Source organism: Salarias fasciatus, chromosome 1 (assembly GCF_902148845.1).
Source record: "Salarias fasciatus chromosome 1, fSalaFa1.1, whole genome shotgun sequence".
Taxonomy (NCBI): Eukaryota; Metazoa; Chordata; class Actinopteri; order Blenniiformes; family Blenniidae; genus Salarias; species Salarias fasciatus.
In genome coordinates this window covers 3,336,462-3,361,374 of record NC_043745.1, presented here as the reverse complement: position 1 = coordinate 3,361,374, position 24,913 = coordinate 3,336,462, and the positions used below count along the sequence as shown (strand labels likewise).

The window sequence follows — 24,913 nt, the reverse complement described above, 5'->3', positions numbered from 1 at the left end:
GACTCCTGATCTCCAATTTTCCAAAACTTGGATCTGTTTTAGGAGGATGTCTTCTATATAAAGCTTATTGTGGACATTAAAAATGGTGAAGTATTCAATCATTTAACCATGTTTTTAGTCTTCATTTATTTCTTTATTGCACTTTTCAGGTGGATCAGGACAACGGAAGTTATCAGTAATCCCCCCAGAAGCAGAGGGATACAATGGACTGTGCTTACAGTAAGTCATGGAGATCAGAGCATTGCATTTCAAACTGGATTGAAAACCTTCATTAAGCTTTGCTGTCCAATCTGCATGTCCACACCCCATCATCAATATTACAAGAAAAAAACCTTGTCGATTACGTCTCTCTGAATCCACGTTTATTGCTAATAAAACTACAGTTTGAGCAAATAAACAGCTGCAACCATCTAAAAAAAATCAATTTATTTTTTTTATACATTTTACAAATAGAAAAACAGAATTAAATTACAATATTTTCAGTAACCCCTCCTAAAAAAAACACTTTAAAAAACAAAAGTAATTCTTCTTTAAGCAGACTGACACAGAGGCAACCCGTTCACGCAGCATCCGTCTGTCTGAATGCTGCTGGGTTGGTGAGGTTCATGAGAAGTTCACTTGGCAGAAGAGCGAGTAAAGCGAAGCCACATGTGGTTATCAAGCCAGCCAGCAGCCGGCACCATGTGTCCCGATCAGACGTCTGCGGGGTTCAACCTTTACAGATCTGCCACAGTATCGCACGCATACACAGTAAGGACACCTATAAAATAACTTCACAGCACTTCGTCTGAGTCCTGCTTCTAATCAGAGCTTTATCAATCCACACAAGTCAACCAACCACACGCTTCTGTTCAATAGTTTACAATATCAACATGTTTTGGGGGTGAGTGTGTCCCTCGTGGTCAGGAGTTTGATGGATGGATTCAAACCGTGGTTCTCCTCAGGGAGCCGTGTGAGGTGAGTTAGCGGTGTGTGGCACGGTGCTGCTCAGTAGTTGTAGAATCGCGGGCTGGGCTGCTTGAAGTGGCCGTAGCGCCGGTCTCCCGGGGACAGCCGCGCCTTGGCCAGGTTCTGCCGGTGGAGGACGCCGCGGCTCAGCTTCCTGCGCTCGGCCTGGCTCCTGGACCTCTGCACGGCCAGCAGCTGGACGTGGCACGGCAGGGGGATCCCCCAGGCGGCGAGACGCCAGGACACGTGGCGCCTGACCACCGCCGGCCTGCAGACGCCAAACAAACCATCACGGAGATGTTAGAGAGCCTGTGAGTTTGGTGAAATCCTGCACTTCCTGTACTTTCAGGTGAAGAGACCTCCTCATCTTCCTTTGATTTCTACATCATGAACTGTGTCCAACACAATAACAGATTAGCTAAAAATGCAGCTCATCTGTGAACACAAGAGAAGACAAACCGAGACGCTTCAGCCCCTGTTATCCTGACGTACCGTGTTTTACATCAAAGAGTAAATGTTGGGCTGTGTGAGCTTTGACCTCTTGACCTCCAGCTCTCCAAACACGGCTCGTTTGTCTGTGATCTTTAACGTTTGAGTGTGATTGCAGGGAAACGTGGAGCACTCAGTGCTTCAGCTGCTCACACCGTTCAGTGTAAATGTTCACGGGTGTGTATCAGCGGGTGTGTGTGTGTGTGTGTGTGTGGTCAGATGGACGGCTGGTGTTTTGGTATCTAGAGTTGACAGTGATCAGTTAAACCAGGGCTCTCAGCTGAGAGAGGGAACTGTCCTGCCACAAAGAACCTCTTTTTATAGTTTCTATAATGTTACCTGCCAGACACTTGCAGCAGTCTGTGTAAACCATGGAAGTACAGACACAGCCGCAGTAACTTTATTATCTACTTGTCAGTCATCCATCAGGATGAACGGGAGATAATACTGTGAGAATCTGTTTCACTTCGCTCACACTGGAACAACGGCTGTGATCGCCGTCAGCCGCTCTGCTGCTTGGTCTAAACTGAGCTCTACACTCATGTAACTGTGACTTTCTTCAAAATCTCAGACAAAAGTGTCTTCAAGTTGAGATGTGGAGGTAAAACCTGACCTTGAGGCGTCCTCCTCCTCCTCCTCCTCCTCCTCCTCCTCAGAGAGCTCCTCCTTCTCTGCTCCACCCATCCTGCATCTCATCTGGTAAACGGACATGCTGGGATGCTCAATCAGCAGGTTCTCCAGAGGATCCACATCAGGACCTGACAGAGGTCCGTCCTCTGGAAGGAGACCAAACATCAGTTCAACAAACACCTTTTCCCAGAGCGTGACGGGAGAGGACGACCAAACTGTGAGTGTCTCTCTCACCAGGGAGGTTTACAATCACCCATCCGCCCTCCTCGAACTCCAGCAGCTGGTTGTAGGAGTCCTCTGCTGCCTCCAGCTCCTCATCGGCGTTCCCCAGTAGATGGGAGAGAATCTTTCCGATCATCTTCAGGAATTCACTCTGATCTGTAAATTGACAGCAGGAAGTGTGAACTAAAAGAGAGCATGGAAGCTAAAATCACCTTGAAGTACCTCCCTGTGTTCCCTGAGTAAATGATCAGTGTGTAGCTATCGGTTGTCGCTCAGCAGTTCACTCAGCACCGGCATGTGATCCTGCTTCCATTACATCAGCACAGAAACCTGAACTGGTGTTTCTGTAAAGTGGAAGTGGAGTCATTTTAAAAACATGTCAGGGAACAGGATGAAACCAGAGACTCGTCAGAAACATCTCTGAGTTCACATTAATGTTCCCAAAACGAAAAGCTGCAGACTCCCTTTATAATCTCTGATTTGTCGAAATGACATCACAGTGAAGCCAAACATTAGGACAGGCCTGCTGCTGCATAGGAATGTCATGAATGCATCGTCATGGAACATATTGTAGCTGGGGGTGGCGGGGGTGGGTGTGGGGGGGTGGGGGGGTGAGGCTTTCATGCAGACGTCTTTTTTTTTCCCAACATTTTATCTTTGCAGAGAATAAAGTTTATGATGAATTTATCTAGCCTCAGTATGTGTCTGTGTGGTAAACTGACACAGGATCTAATTCAGAGAGACACAAAAAGAACAGGAACCATCAAGAGCTACTGTTTGGTTAAAATACGACGGACGACAGAGGAGCCATATCCACACAATGAATGATGGAAAATACAGAAGAGGATTGGGTCAAAACAACAACACCAACAGGATTTATATACATATATTGGGTTTTTCTTATCAAAAATCACATTCCAAAAAAAAACTATTGTAAGACTGTATCAAGATTATTTTGTTGTCACTGCATTTTCTCATTAAAACAGATTTACAAAATCTACACTCATAACAGTAATGATCCCCAAAAGAAAAATTTTCGTGTTACGTTTATGATTAAAAAACGCGGGAGTTAAATACTTCAAACATTTTAGATGGATATTTAAAGCATTTCCCTCTGGAACTCATGAAGTATTTTCTATACATGCAGTTCCTACATGAGCCAAGAGATGGTGCTGTTTCACCTCCAGCGCTGCTTGTTAATGCAGCCCGTCTGAAACACCTTGGTGGAAACTGAACGAATAATGCTCATGATGAACAATCAGACGCATATAAGATTCACGAATAGAAGAATTAATGTTAATGATAATGATTACATTTTGTGAAAAATGTAATAAATATAACACACTACCTCAGGTTAAAGTACATGCTCCAATCTATGTGAAACAATTTGTGAACATTATTCACTGAAATGCATGTGATAACTTCTCATCTGTAGTGAGAAAAAGGCCTGGGTTAGAATGCGTTTTAATTCGGAATTAATTTATTCTCCATGTTTACATGGAAAAAACGTAATGTGATTTTAGGTTTTTCTCAGCTCCAGTCAAAACAACATTTTCTTTTGTTGGAGAACTCGTTCAGTATTCCAGAATTAGTAATTACAGTAGTATGCAGTTGTCATGAGCGTGTTATATCTGTACCACACTAAAACAGTTCAGCTGTTTTGTCGCTGAACTTCTCAGAGTTAATAGTTGAAAAAAATCCTACATTATAGAGCATCTTCTCCCCACATTAACCATGGTAACTTCAGTTATCAAGGCAGGATGAACGGATGGAGACAAAATAACCCAAATGTTGTTTTATATATAATTTATTTATATATTTGTAACAAGTCAAGAAAGTGCAGAAGTGACAAATTACTGTGCTCAATTGCTTGTGTCTGGACGGACTGCAATAGAGAAAAACAGATGCTGGTCTGGATGCCTTTCAGGCTTCAGATCTAATTTTATAGACGAACTCGGTTGCTGTAAACATGCATACACGCGCAAGCGCGCACACACCCACACACACACACTGAAACCTGTCATGACATAACATCAGCTGCTCTCTTTTAGTGCTCATCATGCACAGTTCATCACAGCTGTGACACAGTTAGTTTGTTTTCAAAATATATATATTACTGACACACACACACACACACACACACACACACACACACACACACACACACACACACACACACCCTCAGTTGAAACACAAAGCCTCTGTACAGTTTGTGAAAAGACAAAGACAAAAGAACTCCACGGTGATGAAGCTCCAGCACCGTCAGTGTTGCAGGAGCGGACGGATCTTGACTTACCGCTTCAGAAATAATCTTCGTTCTTCGGTCGCACAAACAGGATCCTGCTGTCTCTGTTTTCTTCTCTTCTCCGTTATTGTTTTGATCTTCAGCTTGTTTATCTGCTTGTCCAGGCACCTCCCCGTAACGTCAATAAACCCCGCCTAAAAGAGGCGTGGTTAATGTGATGGTACATGTCAACACAAAGGAACGTGACTGGATTGGCTGCTGCGGCGCGTTGCGTGTCTACGTCATTGTCCGCCATCTTGGACCGGGCAACACGACGCTGTAAACAGCAGCTGAGTACCGGGAAATTCCCGTATGGAAGCTCTCCTTTCGGGAGTTTACAGTGTAGACATGAAAATAACAAGCTATATTTTCTTTCCTTTTTTAGTACTGACAGAGTCCAGAAAAGAGACAGATGAGGTTTAGAAGCAGCTGTTGATTTATATTCTACATCCATGCACTTTTGCATTGTTTTTGACTTAAAAAAAATCATGTAATCATATCACAAAATATCAGCTATTGGAAGTAAAATATTTTACCATTTCAATAAATACAGTACAAACAACGTGGGAAAGTGCACAGCTCTGAAGGATAGTGAAGGATTAGTGTTCAGTCTTCAGGCCCTCAGGCTGCACTACATGTCTGCTCTAGAAACCACTTCATCTGCTGCTCAGGAAATCTTCTATTTCCCACAATTCCACACATAACTGAGTATAAGTTGATAACATGACTGCATATGTTAGCACTGTTGTTTTGTCTTTTTTATGATTCTTTTATATAACATAAGACTTTATGTTTTGTATTTTAGACGCTTTAACACGTACAGATCTTTGCTTGTGTCTTCCGACCACTGCTGAGTGTAACGCCATATCCTGTTTTCATGTCCTCTGTTATAAATTAGTCGGCACATCAATGAAGTAACAAGTGAAATTTCCACTGTCAGCTCAGCAAAACAACTTCACATCTTCACCGACTGCAGCTGGAAAATAAACTGATCGTGTCTGGATGCCTTCCTCAACCGCCTGTCAGTGTCTGTGCAGGATCGCATTTCAGAGGAACCGTTGCAGTAAACACACACACACACTCGCACGCACGCACATGCATATGCACATGCAAGCATGTACACATTACACACGAGCACTCAAACATCGTAAGTTGTACCTTTATCGAGTTGGTAAAGCAACAATACCAAGAAATGTTTTGACCTTTAGTTCAGACAGATCAGCTGGGAACGAGCTGGAAAGGAACCACTGCTTCTGGAAATGTGTGTGTTCATGACACAGTGACCAGGCTCAGCAGAGCCTGGACGTCCAGACCAACCTGAAGGAAGCTCGTCTTCCTCATCCCCCAGCTGACTGGTTTAAATCAGAGAACCTCTTGACCTGCTGCTGCACTGTATCACTCTCCAGCTGTGCTTCTCAAGCTGTGGTTCTGAACCAGATGTGGTTCAGCTGCACAACTGGAGAGCCACACAGTGCAGCTGGACCGACAGAATGTCGTGAGGACCGACTGGCTTTGAACACGTGTTCCTTTGCACAGAGGCACAGACACCGTGTGTTTTGCAATAATAACTAGAGTTAGTTCTGCTTTGCAGGGTTTTGTGAACGGTTGCATGATTTTGTTCTTACATTTTTGCACTGTCAGCTAGAAGTGCTGATGGTTTTCTCATGATTTCTGAAGAATAATCGTAATATTCTGATCCAGATACTGCTTCTGTGTTTGTATATCAATGAAAACAGAGGCTGGACTGGTGAGTCTGACTTTGTCACTTCAAGCTTTGTTTATTGCGTTGTGCATTATTAAGAAGTTGCCCTCTGGTGGTGTATTGGTTCAAGACTTGACCCGCATGGTGGGGGATCTGGGTTCAAATCACATTCTCAGCAGGAAGTGATGTTGTGGAAACAGGCGAGACGACGGTGGGAGTTGCAGTGGCTTCCTGTAAGCTCTTTGTAGAAGCGAGCAGCACAACCACATCACTGAATGCAGATTCTCACAGACACAGTTGCTGCTCAGTCACTTGAGCTTTTAAGGCGGTGCTCCGAAAATTTTAAATTTCACCTGTACCATTTTTGATTTGGACTCAAGATATTTTCACTAAGATACAAATCTAAAGATCAGTGATTCAGCTGTAAAAGCCTCTTTGATCACGTCATTCATCAAGTTTTCCAAATTAAACTTTCCCCCCCCTAAAATATCTACAATATTAAACGAATTATGTTCAGAATAGTAGGAAAAAACTGCCTTCCTGCTGCCTCAGCTTCAACTTGGTAGTAGATACTAACATGTGGCTGTTAACATAATGTTAACATAATGTTTTTCATCATTTGCTGACCTCTTATCAAGATATATATATATATATATATTTTTTTTTTTTTTTTTGTTAAATTCAAACTAGAGAGAATTCAATTCAATCATTCAATCATTTCCTAACCAACCTCCTGGAACCTATTTGGACATTCTTCTAGAACCAGACCCTCGATGAAAATATTTGACAAAGCAGCTGCAAAAGATGGACTCTGAACTGGGGGTCCTAGTGAGGGGGATCTGGGTCACACTGAGATCTATCCAGAACAATGTCTCTCAGTCCTCTGTGATCCTTTACAACAGCAGGAGAACCTTCAGCAACAGATTTAGACCACAACAGTGCTCTACAGGGTCACTTCTGTGGCCATCCAACAACCTTTCTCTACAAACACTGTTTTTCTGATGTTTTTACTGTCATTCATTCTGTTCTGTCAAAAACAGTTTTCATTTCAACAGAATTCCAACAATTCCACATGAGCAAGCATAAGAGACAGTAGACAGAAAAAACACTTTCATCAGGACAAAACCTGTAGAACCAGACTCAGAGGAGGAGACTTTCTGTAGAACCAGACACTGAGACTTTCTGTTGTTCTGGTTGGGCTTGGGAGTTGAAAGGAGAGAAACAGACTGCAGAAAGAGCAACAAGCAAACAGCCACTCAAAATTTTAAGCATTATATTTCGATTTTTTTACTGAGATTGATAAAATATATGCATTCTATTCTAATATAAAAACGATGCGGGTCTCGTGTCGTTCCCGCCTGCAGCCTTGAGGGGGCGCTGTGCAGCCTGGAGCTGTTTGCTACACTGAGAGGAAGACGGAGAAGAAGAAAACTTGGACGAGAGGAGGTCCGCCTCAGGTCGCTCTCTTCAGATCTCTCTCTAAAAACAGGCGTAAAGGTAAGAAATAACTCTCTGATTCCTCCTTGTTTTTTCCAGCGGGACACAGAATGACCCGGGCCGGGTTGGTTTTATGTGACAGTCTGCCGGGTCGTCCGGTTTCAGTTATAAAAACCCGATTTTATCTCTCAGATGACCGAGAGTAAACAAACCTCTCTCTCACGTGAATGTAAACTTTTTAAATATATCTGGAATCTGGAATATATCTGGAATATATCTGGACTGGAACAGTCAGAGGAATTAATGTTGAGAGGGTTTTCCTCTGGTCCAGGAGAGTCAGTGTTCAGGCAGGACAGTTCGACGAGTTGCTTTCTGTTTCGCTTTACATGACATGTTACATGTAATGGAACATTAATCAGAAGAAAACCTGAAACACACACACACACACACACACACACACACACACACACACGCACGGTCTTGTATTTCTATCCTTGTGGGGACCGTCCATTGACTCCCATTCATGTCTAGCCCCTAACCCTGACCCTTACCCTAACCCTAACCCACACCACAACAAAGCCTAACCCTAAAGAAATGTTTTTGCACTTTTACTTTTTTCAGTAACAACAACATGGTCAAGAAAACACTGTTTCTCCTACTTAGGACCGGAAAAAGGTCCCCACAAGGCACGTCGTTCCACGTTTTGCTATCCTTGTGGGGACATTTGGCCCCGACAAGGATAGAAATACAAGAACACACACACACACACACACACACACACACACACACACACCCCACAGGCTTTTGGAACTAACCCTGAGTTCCCTGGAAACCAGAAGCGTGACAGTGAAGCGCTGATTATCACACCACTACAGGAGACGATGCTTATTGTTTCATCAAAACCTTTCCTGGTTCTACTACATTCTCGTGATTCTTTGGCATCAAACAAAAGTTCTGTGGCCAAAAATAAGATAGCTGTCCTAGCAGTGGTTAGGATGGTAAAGCTCAGCGACTCCCCACCACAGCCTGCTGAGGGAACCTCCTCCAGCGTCTCTGTCCTGTTCTGTCTGGATGACTTCTTTTCCTCTGAGGAGAAACTGTGGCTCACTCCATCTCAGGTGGTCTGGCGTCACTTCACCAGACACACTTTCAGACGTTCATTTTCAAGTATTTCATCACAAAAGATCCATTCAGCTCTACTTGTGTCCATTGTTTCAGTAAATTCATATTCTGTGTTCCGTTGTTAGTTCTCAGTTTGGTTCTTTTTTGAGCGATTCGTCTTTCTCTGACGCTCCAACACCTTCTCTGCGCTGCTTCCCCTGAGAGCGTACCTCAGTGTGTGTTGGAGGTAGGATGTTCCAGCTTAAGCCACCTATATAATCAGTATTTTGAAAGTTTTCCATAGTGATTTGAAAATAAAATAAGGAAATGTGCATTTTTACGTCACAAACCGGTGGGTTTCACATGTGGGGGTTGATGGTCCGTCTGGTGTCTCCTCAGGGCCGCAGGGCAGCGATGGCTCCACGAGTGGACGACATCGTGCGTCTGTGCTGCGAGATCTCGGCTCAGGATCAGATCAAGGTGGCCGTGAAGAGCTCGGCTCAGGCGGCCGCCATGGCGGGGGGCGCCGCCTTCATGGGAGGGATGTTCGCCGGACCCCCGGGGATCGCCGTGGGTGAGTACGAGGGCCTCTCCGCTGTAGCGAGGGGAGGTTGTGGTGGAGGAAGCAGGAAGTGGCTCACCCGGGGTCTCGTTGAGCAGGCGGCGTGGCGGGCAGTCTGCTCGCCGGCTGGTGGGCCAGCGGAAAGTTCCGGCCCCTCCCTCAGATCCTGATGGAGCTGCCTCCGCAGCAGCAGAGGAAGCTCTACGACGAGGTGATGGCGGTGATGGGGACCCTGGACTGGACGGACTTTGCTCAACTCGTGGCCCTGGTGATGAGCAGCAGCTCGTTGCAGCAGCAGGTCACGGCCGCCCTCCTCAACTACGTCACCAAAGAGCTGCGAGCCGAGGTCAAGTACTCGGACTGAAGGCCTCAGCGCTCTGAGAGGACCTCCGACTCAGAACCAGCTGCTTCTGGAACTTTGAAACGCTGCCGTTGGTCCTGGATTGACACCACCACAATCCACTGGATCGCAGCTTCGTCCCAAACTGAGCTCCACATATAAAACCAGCAGCGTGCCTCAACGCTGCCTTATCGCTCGTATTTATGGGATCCGTTCTGAGTCAGTGTGAACGTGGTTGTTCCAGGAAGAGGCTGAAAGAGAAACGTACTGCCATCATGACCCTGAGACTTTTTAATGACAACTCAACTTTTATTTCTATGAATCTGATAAAAGTCTGAATTCAAGGTGGTAATAATCTATTTTTTCTTATTTATATACTTTCTTCATGTGTGTATTCATCTAGGATTTGTTTTTTTTTTGTTTTTTTTTTTGAGTTTTTATCATAATAAAAATACATGCTCTAATTTGAGATTTGGGATTTTTTTCACTCATAAGTTTTACTGAAATAAAAAAAATAGAGAAATGTCATTTCAGTCTGTTTGAAGCACGTTTTTAATTTGGAGAACGAATCAATGTTAAAATCACATTATAAAGTAGAAACAGGACATGGAATCTTATCTGCCTGCCTGTCAGCTGTTTCACTGCTTCTATTTTCTGCTACAAATCCATAAATCCTCTTTTTAAACTTATGGCTATGAAACAAATGACTGACGTGACTTCAGACTGAAGCACAGCTCGGCTGATATCTGCAGAATTCAGTTTAATGAATCCACAAATCTGACTTTTTTGTTTTAAGTAACATCAAATAACTGCAGATCTTTAAAGAAGGCAGTAATTTGCTACATCGAACTGTAAATACTCTCTGATCAGGAGTCAAACATCAGATTGTTCATAATCTGGAAAAATGACAATGAAGACGCATGAACAGGTTTGTCAAACGTAAGGCCCGTGGGCCAAAACCAGCCCGAGAGGCTTAAATCAATGACATGTTCTACTACTGGAAAAACTGTCTCCAGATGGAATTCGGCTGCATGCAGCTCCTGAACTGCAGTTTGCCACTCCTGCATTAAAAAGACCAGAAAACAACCTTCACTGTCTTTTTATATCTGCATTAAACTGCAGATTGGTTCGCCTGGTGCCTCGTTTTCTCTCTTCTAAATGACAGTGTGTCTCAGTGGGATTCTTCTATCAATAAAGTTGAATTAAATAAGTGTTATAATCCATTCAGGCGGGTTAGAAGTGATCGATATCATCTGTGTCAGTGTGACAGTTAACCCTCATGTCTGCAGGCGATCAGTGTGTTAGAATGAGTTCAGTCAAGATGGAGCCTTGTCCTGGCTCTGTGGCGCCATCCTGAGGCCAAACTGCTGGACTGACGGTATACACAGACTTCTGCAGAGGTTCAGTTGAAACTGATCACATGCAGTGATTGATTCTCCAACCAGGGGAAAGAACATGAAGACTCCACCTGAACGTCTGCTCTTCTTCAGAGCATCTGTAAACTGAGTTTCCTGCTTTAACTCAGTCAATAACTTCGCTGTGGGACATCGTCTGTGTGAATGAAACTGTGAGACATTTTCAGATTCATTAGGTGCCCATTACTTTGAAAAGTTGAAAACACTGATTTGCACAACTCAACCGAAGGAGGATGAGGATAGATGAAGGGTTTCATTCCTGGATGAAGTTATTACACATTTACTGCAGTACTGCAGGAGTAGCGCCAGATATGTTTAGACTTCTTGCTCCTGCATAGAAACTGACATTTTTAGTTTTTGTTCTTTTCATAGGTCCAACGTGAAGATATCAATCATGAAAAAAAGTTTGATGGAGTCAAAAAGTGTCAGACTGAAAGTAACCCTCTGCAGTAATGTTGAAATAGAACATTTCCAAACTGCTTCATCACACTGTCAGCATCAACCAACAGCAGATACCTTCTGGCTTTTTACGAGGCTCCAATGTTACTCTGAGCTGCTCCAGCTCGAACATCATCACCAACTTGAAATTTTATTTATTTTTTTAGTTTACTGCTTAATTTTACAGTGAATCAGATGTGAATGAGAGTAAAAATACATCATGTCACTGAATAACAGATAAAGAAACCTCACCTGGTGGAGGAGCGTCCTCCAAGCGCCTGGTTGGCAGTTTGATTCCCATATGACTGTACTCTGTGTGTGTGTGTGTGTGTGTGTGTGTGTGTGTGTGTGTGTGTGTGTGTGTGTGTGTGTGTGTGTGGGTGTGTGTGTGTGTGAGCAGTAAACAGATGATAGCATTAGATCCCTCTTTATTTACATTTTACATGAAACGTCACTGTGGTTATATTAAGACTGGACTGTACATCCCTCCACAAAGCAGTAGAAACAAAGAAGTATAAAACATGGAGCTGTTTCCCAGTGAGGAGGAGGAGGAGGAGGAGGAGGAGGAGGAGGAGGAGGGGGAGGGGGAGGAGGAGGGGGAGTAATAAACCTAACCGACAGAGTAAAGCGTGACGGAGGAGTCCTGGACTAACGCTGCCTCCAGACGACAGCCCGGCTCTAACTGAACCTCCACCTCTTCACCATGGATCCAAGACGAGCCTGGTCTTCTTCTTCTTCTTCGTCTTGCGGCGTCTCGGCCGCTCTTCTCCATCGCTGTCCGGAGCCGACAGCTCGCCGTGTCCCCTAGTCGTCGACGGTGCGGAGCATCTCCTCCACCTCCTTCTCCTCCTCCTCCGGCTTGACCTGGATGAAGCCGCTGCTCTCCAGCTCCTCCAGCAGCTCCTTCTCCCAGTCCGCAGACTCGTCTGAGGAGGAGGAGGAGGAAGAAGAGGAGGAGAACAAACGGCTTCAGATTCACAACCAACATCACTTCACCCAATCATGTAAGATTCAACAACGACAGCAGAGAGAATCAGAAAACGGATCCATCATTTCTAATCAATGATCATGAAGTTAAACAGGCTCCGTCGTTTCAGGGTTTCTTCCATTTCTGTGTAAACCGACGTCATTTTCAAGAAGTGACCATTTCCACGGAGATGAAGTCATTGAATTTTGAAAGCGGGTGAACGGTTGAGAAGCTTGAGGTTTTCTCCTGGAGACGCGTGGACGTACCGTCGGCGGACAGCTCCTCGTCCTCCTGCTCCAGCAGCTGCTTCATCTCGTTCCTCAGGTCCTCCGAGTTGATGGCTGCAGAGTCGAAGTCGTCGCTGATGAACTCGGAGAGTCCGGGACTGGTAGAGATCTCCTCCTCTTCCTGAGGGGGCTGAGAGTCACACCGGTGAGACAGACGCCGATCGCTCGCCGGTCTGAACGTGAGAGCCAGAAAACCAGGCCGAGTCCTCACCTGCTGCATGTCCCCCAAGCCAACCGGAGGAGTGACGGGCCTGACGTCTGCCAGGGAGCACGACGGAGCCGTTAGCTTCAGCGTGTGTGTGTGTGTGTGTGTGTGTTTGTGTGGGTGCTTCCCTGCTCTGACCTGTGATGGTGACGTCCTCGGGCGAGACGTCCGTCCCCCTGTCTCCGCCCTCCTGCTGCTGAGCCGCCAGCGCCGTCAGCTGAGCCGACTGCTTCACCAGAGACACGCGGTAGAAGTAGTTCCTCCAGAACACCTCCTCCTTCACTCTGCCAACACACACACATACACACCCATGTGAGCAGCAGCACAGACGGGCAGAGGTCAGAGGTCAGAGGGCGGCGCTGACTGTTTGGGGACGAGGTCGAAGCGCATGCGGTTCAGCAGCTCGTCCTCCTCCAGCATCACCGCGGCCAGCGGATACATCTGCTCCATGTCGAAGAGGAACTGCACCCCGGCGGGGGGGTCCCGCAGGAAGTTCCTCTTGTCCTGGAGTCACAGGGCAGAGGGCGGAGGTCAGAGGTCAGCTTCAGGAGGAGACACGGCCACAGACACTACGAGTGTTTACTGACCGCAGAGAGAGCCAGGATCTGCTGCTGGATCGTCTCCTCCTCGTTGTAACCCACCCAGGGAGGAACTGCAGCTTCTACACACACACACACCACACACCACACACCACACACCACACACACACACACACACACACACACACACACACACACACACACACACACACACACACACACAGTGGTGTTTTGATAGAAATGTGTGCCTCTGTGTGTGTTTTGTTCCACCTCTTACCCGACTTCTTTGCCTTCTTCTCTTGGACAAACTTGTCTTGCTCCTTCTGGAAGTCGCCGAGGAACGTCTGCAGACAAACACAACACCAGAGGAGAGGTCAAAGGTCAGGGCTTGGTTTTCCAGGCCGGGCTGAAATGCGGAGCGACTTGCTTTGTCGATGATGCCGTCGATGTTTCCCTCCTCCACCGTCTTCTTGATGGTCTGCGCCGTCTCCACCACCGACTCGGAGATCTTCTTGGTGGCGCTGGAGGCGAAGCTGAAGATGTAGTCTGGAGGTGACGGAGTTCAAATCAGCAACACGGCACAGAAATGTAGCGCAGACTCTTCCGTGTACGGAATACAAATGAACCTGCTCATTTCAGATTCACAGAGGAAATATCTGAAGAGAATCTGCTGCTGAGACGCTTTTCTCACAGTAACTTTGTTTTGGTGAAAATATCAACATTTTCATCCTGTAAACTACAACAGAGAAAAACATTAAAGTTTAAACTGAAAGATTTTTATGGCTCTATTTTACCAGATCATCTTTTAGGATTATTTCACACTTTTTTGAATACTACATCATTCCATGTGTTCATTCAGAGTTTTGGTGCTTTCTGTGAGAATAACGACAAATCCCTGGATAAGGAGGTGTGACCAAACCCTTCAATGGCAGAGAATATTTCAGATTTACTGAAAGAATGTGAAACATGGAGACTCCTGAGGTCCTCAGGGAGAGGTTCACTCAGTGATCAGTAGCAAATACAGCTCAGGCTTTTCATTAAACAACATATTTCACTTATTCTATTAAGTTCATCTTAATAAAGTCTTTACATTATTTATTCTTTTTTTAATGTCTTCCAATAACTTTGCTTACATGTTTTTCATTCTTAATCTCCAGATTCTGAACCGTCCTGTATTAATGTGCTTTTATTTCTTTGTCAAGCTGTGAAATGTCTTGTGACTGAATGGTGCTACAAAAATAAATGTACTTTGATTTTAGTGATTTATTAGGAAGACGTGACGATGTAAAGAGGGTTTCAGTGACGATGTGAGGAAACGATGCTTGTTTCAATGTAAACGTGATGAAATAGTGACAGTTTTAACGTGAATGTGCTGAAATAAAGAGAGTTTTAAAGTCGATGTGATGAAATAAACAGTCTGTTAACGTGAGGTCTGGTTTCCTTGTTCTCAGGAGAAGCTGTCAGACTGGCTCTCCAGACTTCACCAGCTGTGACTCCGGGGGACGTGAGGCAGCAGGTGTGTATTCTGTTCTAATGTGTGTGGACGTGTCCTCACCTCCCAGTCCCCTGTCTTTGTCTTTGTCCTCCTCTTTCTCCTTCTCCTCTCCGTCCTGCTGTTTGTTTACCTCGTTTTGAGCCTCCACCACTTTTTCCTCCTTCTCCTCGCCTAATTCCTCCGTGTCATCCGGCTTCTTCGGCTCCGGAGGGCTCTCCAGACCCAGCCACGTCCCGAAGCCCCTGAACATGTCGCCTCAAGTCGTTTTACGGGACGAGAAATGAAGAAAAATCATAAAAATCTGCTCACAGAGGAAGAGTGTGCTTTGGTGGCGTGTCTTCTTCTGCGGTGTGTTATACTGTGTAGCTGAGAGGTGCTGCCGTCCAGTGGTGCTGCCACCCAGCGGCCAAACTCCGCAACGACATCCAGGTAACTGAACTGAGAAAACGATAAAAAAAATATTTTAAAACAAATATCACAGGAAGACATCAACATGAAAAAAATGTAACAACATATTTCTTAGATAAATTACTAAAAATATGCTTATGGAGTGTATTTTTCACAAACCGATTTAATTTAATTCAATTCAATTGCATTTTTATAGCACCACACACAACACAGTAATTTCATACAGTGCAACATGAAACAAATCCTGCCAGGAAGAAGAAAGGTCTTAATAATAGGAGCCTTTCTGTGAGTTTCATATAGCTTGATCTGAATATTTGGTGAATAAAAACTAAAAGCAGCTTGTTGTTCATGTTGTATTCTGACGTCCCAGAATAAATCTGACTAAAATCAGGAAGTACATACAGGCTGAATTTATATAAACTGACATTCATCTATCCAGACCTCAAATAAAACACCAACCGATGGCAGAGTACCATTACACGGACAACGAATAGGCTACTTACATGACCAAAGCAGTGGAGTTTGTAGATTACTAGATGATTTTAGCCTTTCTATTGTGTCATTCTACCACAGTATGCTCTTATTGTTATTAAAACGCTTTAACTGTTGTATTTGCTCATTTCCACTTTGTTTTTATTGCTTTATTGCTTTATTGGTACTGAGTTTAAATGAAGTCAGTGTTTGGATGTGTCAGAACCTTTAACAACATAAAACACCGAGGACATTATCTTTGCTTACAGGGAGGAGAGGTTAAAGATCAGTTCTTATTTTGACTCCATGCCACTCAAGACAAGAAATCAAGGTAGAAATCCTTTGACAAAAGAATGAAATGATTTCTGACTCAACATGATTCAAAGAAACTTGCTCAAGCATTTATTTTCAGCAGGTTGTATTATTGTTCCACTTCATCTCATAAATGTACGTCCTGTATTCGATTGGTTCTGGATAAATAAATTTGCCTTTTACTTTGCTTTTATTGTAATAATCGAGTTTTTGTCTGTTACAGCAGAATGTTGTGAGGGGGCGCAGCCAGCAGGGGGCGATGGTGAGCGCCAACCACGCGTCTTCAAGACCACACGAAGAAGAGGGTGAACCGCTAAACGAGGGGCTCATATCAGACACCTTCAGGTTGGTTTGCGCTTTCAAAATCTTCACACACCGTTTATTTAATAATCTCAGCGTTAATCCGATGTGTGATCTATAACAGAATCCCCTGATGTTTCTCTTCAGTCCGGTTTAGAGAACTCGGGCAGGATTTGACAGATCGCGAGCGAAGACTTCACCCCAGACTTCCTATAAAAACTAAGCATTTAAAAAAACATCGAGCCTAATCTTAACGTTATTAAAGACTTTAACAAAACTAATCCCATTTTCACATTCATTCATAAATCCCGGTGTGTTCGGCGATACAGAAACAAAGAGTTTATCGAAAGTGAAAGTAGTTTTCTTGAGTTTCTCTTTGGACTGATCATAGATAAAACCTTACGTGAATGTGGCACCAAGAACAGCTTGTGCTTTTTTTTTTTTTATTATCGGGATTTAAATGATTTGTTTCTATGTTTTTCTTAAATCTACTGGTCTTATTTTCCAGGGGGAAAATGAAGATTTTGATGGTGTTTGATTTTGACCACACTGTGGTGGATGACAACAGTGACACCTGGGTGATCAGGTGGGTAAACTGCACGGACAGGTAGGCTACAGTCAGACAGGTAGGCTACAGTCAGACAGGTAGGCTACAGTCAGACAGGTAGGCTACAGTCAGACAGGCAGGCTACAGTCAGACAGGTAATCTACAGTCAGACAGGCAGGCTACAGTCAGACAGGTAATCTACAGTCAGACAGGCAGGCTACAGTCAGACAGGTAATCTACAGTCAGACAGGCAGGCTACAGTCAGACAGGTAATCTACAGTCAGACAGGCAGGCTACAGTCAGACAGGTAATCTACAGTCAGACAGGCAGGCTACAGTCAGACAGGTAATCTACAGTCAGACAGGCAGGCTACAGTCAGACAGGTAATCTACAGTCAGACAGGTAATCGACAGTCAGACAGGTAATCCATACAACAGTCCAAAACATGCAGATGAAGTCAGTGTGTGGTAGGGCTGAACGATATGGGCAAAATTTCATATCTCGATATCCATGCCAGATATTTCGATATCGATACGATATATTACAATGGATTCAGTGAAAGTTAAGCGTTTTTCAGAAAAATAACATCATAATACAAAAGGATGTAAAAAAAAATGCAGTTTTATTTATGAGAGCTCACTGCCACTACCACAAAACTCGTTTGTACAGATTCTGCAGCCGCCCTCTGCCATCAGCTGTCAACCAGTAAACGAGGTTTGTGGTTGGCTGACCCTACCTGTGCATGGGCAAGCTTACATGCAGGGCAAGCAGGGGAAATCTTGATATCGTTGATTTTGAGAAACTAATGTCCTGAATGTTCATATCGCGATATCGATATGATAACGATATATCGTTCAGCCCTAGTGTGTGGACGTATTAATATATGTGTGTGAGTGTGAGACACAGAGTGTGTGTTCCTGGTGATGAATGGCTCACCTCCCCAGGTGAACCTATCGCCACACAGTCAGTTTGGTGAAAAACAGCACTATGATGGATTCATGGAATACATTCTAATCTTAGTTTATTCCAAGTTTATTCACCAAAACATACAGGTTTTGTTGACTGACCAGTTTAAAGCGGGTTGAAATGTGATGTGTACAGAAGATGTTTCTGTAGCCTTTTAAACTCTCATTTATTCTGCAGGAGGCCTCTTAAAGTAGTCACAGAAGGTTGAACTTACTACATGATTGCAAAGTTATTCAGTCTCAACTAAAAGTCCTCCTCGCCTTCACATTCACAAAGATGTTCCTGCTAAAGTTACTGGTCTTTAGCCTGAAGGTTCCTCCAGACAAAGCTACCGATCATCCCAGGAGCCAGGACTTCCCACACATCCGCACCATCATTAAAACCAAGTCTGATGGTGCACTGCTTGATCCGGACCAGAGTCCACTTCAGGGACTTTCTGGGAAATCCGCTTCCTTTGGTTCATGTGTTAAATCTCCCCTGAACCCTGATCCGATCAAACAGGTCACTTTGAAACTGTGGGACTTTCCAGCAGCTGCAGCGGGAGAACGTGACATGGAGCGCAATGCATTTTGGGTAGCAAAACATGTGATAGCAACGGTGCTAAACAGAACATGCAGATGCACAAAGAAAGAGTCACAATGCCTGGAGGTCGTGTGGACGGGGTCTGATAACGACGGGCTTCACGTTGCTTTGTAAACTCTGCTCTGGTTCTTGATGTTGAGGCGACTGCAGTTTCTTCTCACTCTTTGGAGAACAAAGTGAAAAGTTAAGTGTGTGTGTGTGTGTGTGTGTTTGTTTGTTGGGTACAGTGACATGATTTATATAAAATATGAAGCAATTCCAAATTGGTTGTTCGGAGGACTTGAGCTAATTTCACACTGAATGACCCTAATGGTTTTTTTAATCCAGCCCACTTTAAAGCCAGCAGAGCTTCATGTTGCTGTTTACTTGAATTCAAACTTCTCAAAACAGATTAACGGACGTCTGTCCTCAAGCAGAAAGGAAAACCTGTGGAAATATAAGTCTGGATTGTTTCTTCAATCAAATATGGGATTTCTTATTGTGAATATTGAGCGATTTGTCCATTTCCACTGGCTGAGGAGCTCAGGGTCGCTGCACAGAGCTTCATTCTCTCCCAGTGACGTGCTGCTTTGTCCTCAGATGTCTTCCGAATCGGACGCTTCCCAACTCGGTGAAGAGCTCCTACAGGAAAGGCCACTGGACGGAGTTCATGGGCCGAGTGCTGAAGCACATCGGTGAGGCCGGCGGTGGCGTGACTGGCCCCTCCCCCCTTCCCCCTCCCCGCCCATCAGGACTCATTGTGATTGTTTGGTGCAGGCGAGCAGGAGGTCAGCCCCGACGGCGTCCGCTCCGTGATGGAGACCATCCCCTACACGGCCGGCATGGCGGACCTGCTCACCTTCATATCGGAGCACAAAGACAGGGTGGACTGCATCGTGGTGTCCGACTCCAACACGCTGTTCATCGACTGGATCCTGCAGGCCGCGGGCCTCCGGGGGGCCGTGGACCACATCTTCACCAACCCGGCCCACTTTAACGACCACGGGCACATGGAGGTGAGCGGCCATCACTCCCACGACTGCCAGCGCTGCCCCGTCAACCTGTGCAAGAGGAAGGTCCTGGAGCAGTACCTGAGCCAGCGGGCCGGCGGCGGCAGTAGCGGCGGCGTGTCGTACCGCTGCGTCGTGTACGTGGGCGACGGCGGGAACGACCTCTGCCCGGCGCTGTGTCTGCGGGCGCAGGACGTGGTGATGCCCCGGGTGGGGTACAGCCTGGAGAAGCTGCTGAGGGTGGAGGAGGGCGTCCGAGCCAGAGTCTCAGCCTGGAGCAGCGGCGAGCAAATCCTGCAGGAGCTGAAGGCCAGCATGGAGTCCTGAAGCCCCGCCCACTGGCCTCACACACTCAGTATTTATATTCTTTTAAGTTTTAAGAAGTAATGATTGTAAAAAGACTAATTTAAGTGATGTTGTCCTGCAGGGTGTGAGCTGAACAGTGAACACACCCGTGGAAACAGAGTCTGATGAAATATTTTAGTAATTATTTTATCATGTTAAGGTCTAAACTCCTGGTATCTGGTGTTGATTGATTGGATTAATGTATTTTAACGTGGTTTGTGATGAATGCAGTAACACCAGTTTACATTTGCACCACATGGTGGCGCTGGATTGTAAATCCCATTGTTGGAGTTCACCGTCACTGTTCTTCAATCTCACTGCCTGATGGAGCCACTCTCTCTCCACCGTCTCTTCAGACCGAGCCATTGTTGTTGTCTTGTTGTTCACATGACGACAGTCATGTTGTGAGTCGGTTAAAGCAGCACCTTTTACACCGCTCCAGATCTAACTTCTAACATTTATGCTTATTTTATTTGATATGAGAAAACCAGAGGCAGCTCTCACACACACACACACACACACACACACACACACACACACACACACACACACACACACACACACACACACACACACACACACACACACACACACACACACACACACACACACACACACACACACACACACACACACACACACACACACACCAAACTCCACACAGAAGCTGCTTTCAGAACTACTGGGAAACATTTACACTTCAATACAAACGGGCAGGAAGAGGACTGAAATCCTGAAAATCTGGGTATTTTTGGAAGTTTTCATTCATGCTGAAGTTGATGAGTAGTTTTGAATTTTCCATAGCGGTCTTACAAATCAGTCATCTGAGGCTACATTAAAAAAAACAACAAATAGAAACACATAACTTCAGCTGCAGATCTTCAACATATCAAAGGCTAATCAGCACTAAGATTCACTTATTAAATAATGGTAAATATTTAGATTTATTTGGAAGATTCAAACATATTAACTGGTTGAAAAGAGATATTCCTGTTCCTAAATGATCAAATCAAGTTGAAAAGTCATCTGAACAAGTGTTTGAAGAGAACAAAGTGCTAATTTTGTATTTATTTTATTCTATTGTATATGATCTCTGCATTTTACATCTCAGGTTGTTTTTGAAGTCATGTTGAAATGAGCTTCATGATTTTTCTGGACTTGAATGTAAATGTTGAATATTCTGAACCTGAAAAGTACAAGTGTGTTTTATTTATCAAGTTAAACTGAGCAGCTGCAGCAGAATCCAATAAAGAGATTACATTTTCATGCAAACACTTGCTCTGTGTAACATTTGTCAAAACCAACATGGTAAGCCTTTGTGATCTGACTCCGTAATTGAAGTAAATCAAAAAGGAGCTTTTTTAGACCATTCTCATGATCTCTGATTCGGTCCCACGTATTTGAAGGCCTGGGTCGGGTCTGGAAAACGCTCACACTAAAAGTGATCTGACATCGATCACTTGAGAGCAGAAGGCCAGAATCGGGTCGATCTGAGTGAACGGAGCAGAAAGCTCTGACTCATGTCCCACAGAGGACACAAATGAAAGGCCTGGTCTCCGAGGGTGTGATCAGATTAGACATTATATAATATTTAACTTTCTGAAATACCTAAGAGGAAATATTTCGATGCTCCAGGATGCTCTGAGCTGTGGTGATTTTTAACTGGTTCATCACAGACTTTAGAATTTGTATGTACAACGATCAATGAGAGAAGCTTCTTATTAGGGACCGAGCCCGAGGGCGAGGTGGCCTCAACTGAGGCCACCTTGCCTGAGGGCAAGGCCTCTATTTAGGGACCGAGCCCGAGGGCGAGGTGGCCTCAACTGAGGCCACCTTGCCTGAGGGCAAGTCCTCTATTGTTCTTCGTTCGTTTCTTCTTATTATTATTATACTGACACCGTCTTTCGACGCAGTTTTGAGCCTCTAAACATGCACGAAAACTCACCAAATTTGGCAGGCACATCCTGACTCGCGAAAAATTTTATATGGTGGAAAAATTAACCCCATAAGCCCATCCGCTCTCTAGCGCCACCTAGAAACAGTAAAATAGCCGCCACGGCCCACAGGAATGTTGCAGAGAGACCAAATCGATGTGGATGCGTTCGTTTCCTCGAGATCTAAAAATCTCTCATTGACAAAAATGTCCTAAACCCAACAGGAAGTCCACTATTTCCCTTTCAGTGTAAAATTTGGCAAAAAATGACTCCTCCTTTAAAAATTATCTGCTCCGAGACTGCTTGTCGTAGAGACGTCAGAGTAGTGCCAAATAAAAGAGGACAAGCTTCTCTTCCGACGATGTTCAAAACTTTTTCAAAAGTCTCAGGGTGTGGATTTTATTAACCCTTAAAGTTTGAAGTCTGAAAACGCACTTGCAACACTATAATGGACAGTGCGACCCGCACGAATGTCGCAGAGAAATAAAATCAACATGGATGAGTTCGTCTCATCGAGCTCTACAATTTACCAAGAGACATACCTATACCTAAAGTGAACAGGAAGTCCGCTATTTCCCTTTCAGTGTAAAATTTGAGAAAAAAAAAAACTCCTGCGCTGCGGCCTGTGGGAATGTCTTAGAGAGATCAAACCAATTCCTCAAGTGTTTGTATCATCAAGATCTAAAAATCATCCATTGACATGCATTACCTAAATCAAACAGGAAGTCCGCTATTTCCCTTTCAAAGTAAAAAACACTTCTCATGAAAACGTTATACCACTCAAGACCATTTGTTGTACAGATGTCAGAGTAGCGTGGCCTGATAGAGGACAAGTTTCTCTACAAACGATGTGCACAACTTTTTCAAAAGTCACACAGTGTGGATTTTATCAGCCCTTCAAAATAAAAGTCATATTTTTGAAAAAATGGCCGCTGTGGCCCGTAGGAATGTCGTAGAAAGATAAAACCAAAGGCTCACATATTCATCTCATTGAGATCTAAAAATCTCTCATTAACAACAACAGCCTAATTCCAACAGGAAGTCCGCTATTTCCCTTTCAAAGTAAAAATCATTCTTAATTTAAAAATTATCTTGTCCGAGACCTTTTGTCATAGAGACATCAAAGTAATGCGGCCTGAAAGAGGAGAAGCTTCTCTACAAACGATGTTTCAAACTTTGTCAAAAGTCACACGGTGTGGATTTTATATGCCCTTCAAAATAAAAGTCACATTTTTGGAAAAAATGGCCGCTGCAGCCCGTAGGAATGTCGTAGAGAGATAAAACCAATTGCTCGTGTTCATCTCATCGAGATCTAAAAATCACCCATTGACACCAATAACCTAAATCCAACAGGAAGTCCACTACTGACCATATATGGGCATGCAGTGCAGTCGACAGCAGCTGTCATTAAAGGGTACATATGATGCTATTTTTCAGTCATGTCATATAGGTCTCTGAAGGCCAAAAACATAGTATTCAACCTTCTTTACAACAATTTCATCCTTCTTTCAGAGTTTCAGCGATGTAAGAAGTCACTCTCGGAGCTTCAGTGCGGGAAGCTCCATTGCCGTGGCCCCCACTGAATCGGTTGGATCTAAATAACTTCTGAAGGACTCCAAGCTGCATGATGTTTGTCTGAGTGAATAAATGAACAGGCACACACCTATAAATAATGTCCAGGTGTCAAAAAACCAAATAAAAGCAAACAATTCATTCCAAAGAAAAGCCCAATTACAACAAGAAATTAAAGCCGCAAGCGGCATTGGACGGGACCTCGCCCTCTGGCAAGGTGGCCTGACTGAGGTCGTCCTTGTGCCTTGATGACTGAAGTCCAGGTCACTGGGAACCTTGCTCCTCCATAAACAACCATTCTCATGACTTGACCTCATTTTCTGTTGTAAATGAGCTTTTATTTTGAAGGAATTTTGGGCTTGTATTTTGGAAACGTAGTACATGCTTCTACTAACAATGGGTAAACCAAAATTACGAAGCTGCTTTGTTAAAAATGTCATTTTTTGCAAAAGTGTGACTTTTATTTTGAAGGGGTTTGAGGCTTTAATTTTGATAGTCATGTGTGCTCCACTTTAGCAAACACCAATATATCCATCTTGCTCCTTCACAAACATCCATTTACATGACTTGACCTCATTATGTTGTAAATGGGCTTTTATTTTGAAGGAATTTTGACCTTCTATTTTGGAAACATAGTACAAGCTTCCACTGACACTTTAATCCAAAATTATGAAGCTGCTTTGTTAAAAATGTCATTTTTTGCAAAAATGTGACTTTTATTTTGAAGGGGCATGAGGCTTTTATTTTGGTAGTCATGTGTGCTCCACTTTTGCAAAAAGTGAAAGGCGAAGTCTCCCTATGCACAAGTGCATGAGGCAGCACCAATCTCCGTTTCTTACCCCCAGGGCACATAGCTACTGTGAGTAGTGAAAGCTGCAGTGGGGGGGTGAGATCTCTGGTCGCGCTGTGTGTTCGACACACTGCCCCATTCTATATATGCCGAGCAACTGGTTAGTAGGCAGTATGTACTATTGTGTTCGGTCTGACCCGGCCGGGACTCGAACCCACGACCTTGTGGTTGTGAGGCGGATGCTCTACCACTCAGCCATCACTCCAGTAGAGAAGTACATGTGTCCACTATCAGTATTCAATACAATCCAATCCACTTTATTTCTATAGCACATTTAACCAACAGATGTTTCCAAAGTGCTGCACAGCAGAATAAAACGGCAATGGGATATAAAACTGAGAAATAAATCCATCAGAACAAAAGAAAATTCAACGATAAGTAAAAAAGAGAAAAGAAAAAAAACCTGTTGAACCTGAAATTATGAACATGCTTTGTTAAAAATGTCATTTTTTGCAAACATGTGACTTATTTTGAAGGGGTGTGAGGCTTTTATTTTGATAGTCATGTGTTTTTTGCTTTCACGAACACCAATATATCCATTTGAGTGTCAGAGTAGCGTTATTCCATACATCCCAT

The 24,913-nt window shown here is 44.2% G+C and overlaps 4 protein-coding genes across 6 annotated transcripts; 2 read left to right on the top strand and 2 right to left on the bottom strand.

The window, feature by feature from the left end:
• Positions 1 to 411: 411 nt before the first annotated feature.
• Positions 412 to 4,718, bottom strand: LOC115394090 (tumor protein p53-inducible nuclear protein 2). Its single transcript, XM_030099253.1, has 4 exons — positions 4,586 to 4,718; positions 2,302 to 2,445; positions 2,051 to 2,213; positions 412 to 1,216 (listed from the first exon to the last, which is right to left on the bottom strand). The coding sequence occupies exons 2-4, from the start codon at positions 2,423 to 2,425 to the stop codon at positions 988 to 990; spliced, it is 516 nt and encodes a 171-aa protein (XP_029955113.1). The 5' UTR covers positions 2,426 to 2,445; positions 4,586 to 4,718; the 3' UTR covers positions 412 to 987.
• A 2,955-nt stretch (positions 4,719 to 7,673) lies between these two features.
• LOC115388081 (protein C19orf12 homolog) lies at positions 7,674 to 10,138 on the top strand. 2 transcript variants are annotated; one of them, XM_030091023.1, is made up of 4 exons: positions 7,679 to 7,772; positions 8,960 to 9,060; positions 9,213 to 9,387; positions 9,474 to 10,138. In XM_030091023.1, the coding sequence occupies exons 3-4, from the start codon at positions 9,228 to 9,230 to the stop codon at positions 9,737 to 9,739; spliced, it is 426 nt and encodes a 141-aa protein (XP_029946883.1). In that variant the 5' UTR covers positions 7,679 to 7,772; positions 8,960 to 9,060; positions 9,213 to 9,227; the 3' UTR covers positions 9,740 to 10,138. The 2 variants fall into 2 exon arrangements, with proteins under 2 accessions (XP_029946877.1, XP_029946883.1); XM_030091017.1 differs by lacking the exon at positions 8,960 to 9,060 and having other exon boundaries at positions 7,674 to 7,772.
• A 1,848-nt stretch (positions 10,139 to 11,986) lies between these two features.
• LOC115387015 (synapse-associated protein 1-like) lies at positions 11,987 to 15,413 on the bottom strand. 2 transcript variants are annotated; one of them, XM_030089530.1, is made up of 9 exons: positions 15,122 to 15,413; positions 13,994 to 14,112; positions 13,761 to 13,910; positions 13,615 to 13,704; positions 13,392 to 13,531; positions 13,166 to 13,311; positions 13,034 to 13,080; positions 12,802 to 12,952; positions 11,987 to 12,494 (listed from the first exon to the last, which is right to left on the bottom strand). In XM_030089530.1, exons 1-9 carry the CDS (start codon positions 15,309 to 15,311, stop codon positions 12,373 to 12,375), a joined length of 1,155 nt encoding a protein of 384 aa, XP_029945390.1. In that variant the 5' UTR covers positions 15,312 to 15,413; the 3' UTR covers positions 11,987 to 12,372. The 2 variants fall into 2 exon arrangements, with proteins under 2 accessions (XP_029945390.1, XP_029945399.1); XM_030089539.1 differs by having other exon boundaries at positions 13,615 to 13,688; positions 13,844 to 13,910.
• A 1,137-nt stretch (positions 15,414 to 16,550) lies between these two features.
• On the top strand, positions 16,551 to 20,596 carry phospho2 (phosphatase, orphan 2). The gene is made up of 4 exons (XM_030091036.1): positions 16,551 to 16,597; positions 17,061 to 17,138; positions 19,227 to 19,321; positions 19,404 to 20,596. The coding sequence occupies exons 2-4, from the start codon at positions 17,068 to 17,070 to the stop codon at positions 19,961 to 19,963; spliced, it is 726 nt and encodes a 241-aa protein (XP_029946896.1). The 5' UTR covers positions 16,551 to 16,597; positions 17,061 to 17,067; the 3' UTR covers positions 19,964 to 20,596.
• The last annotated feature ends 4,317 nt before the right edge of the window (positions 20,597 to 24,913 follow it).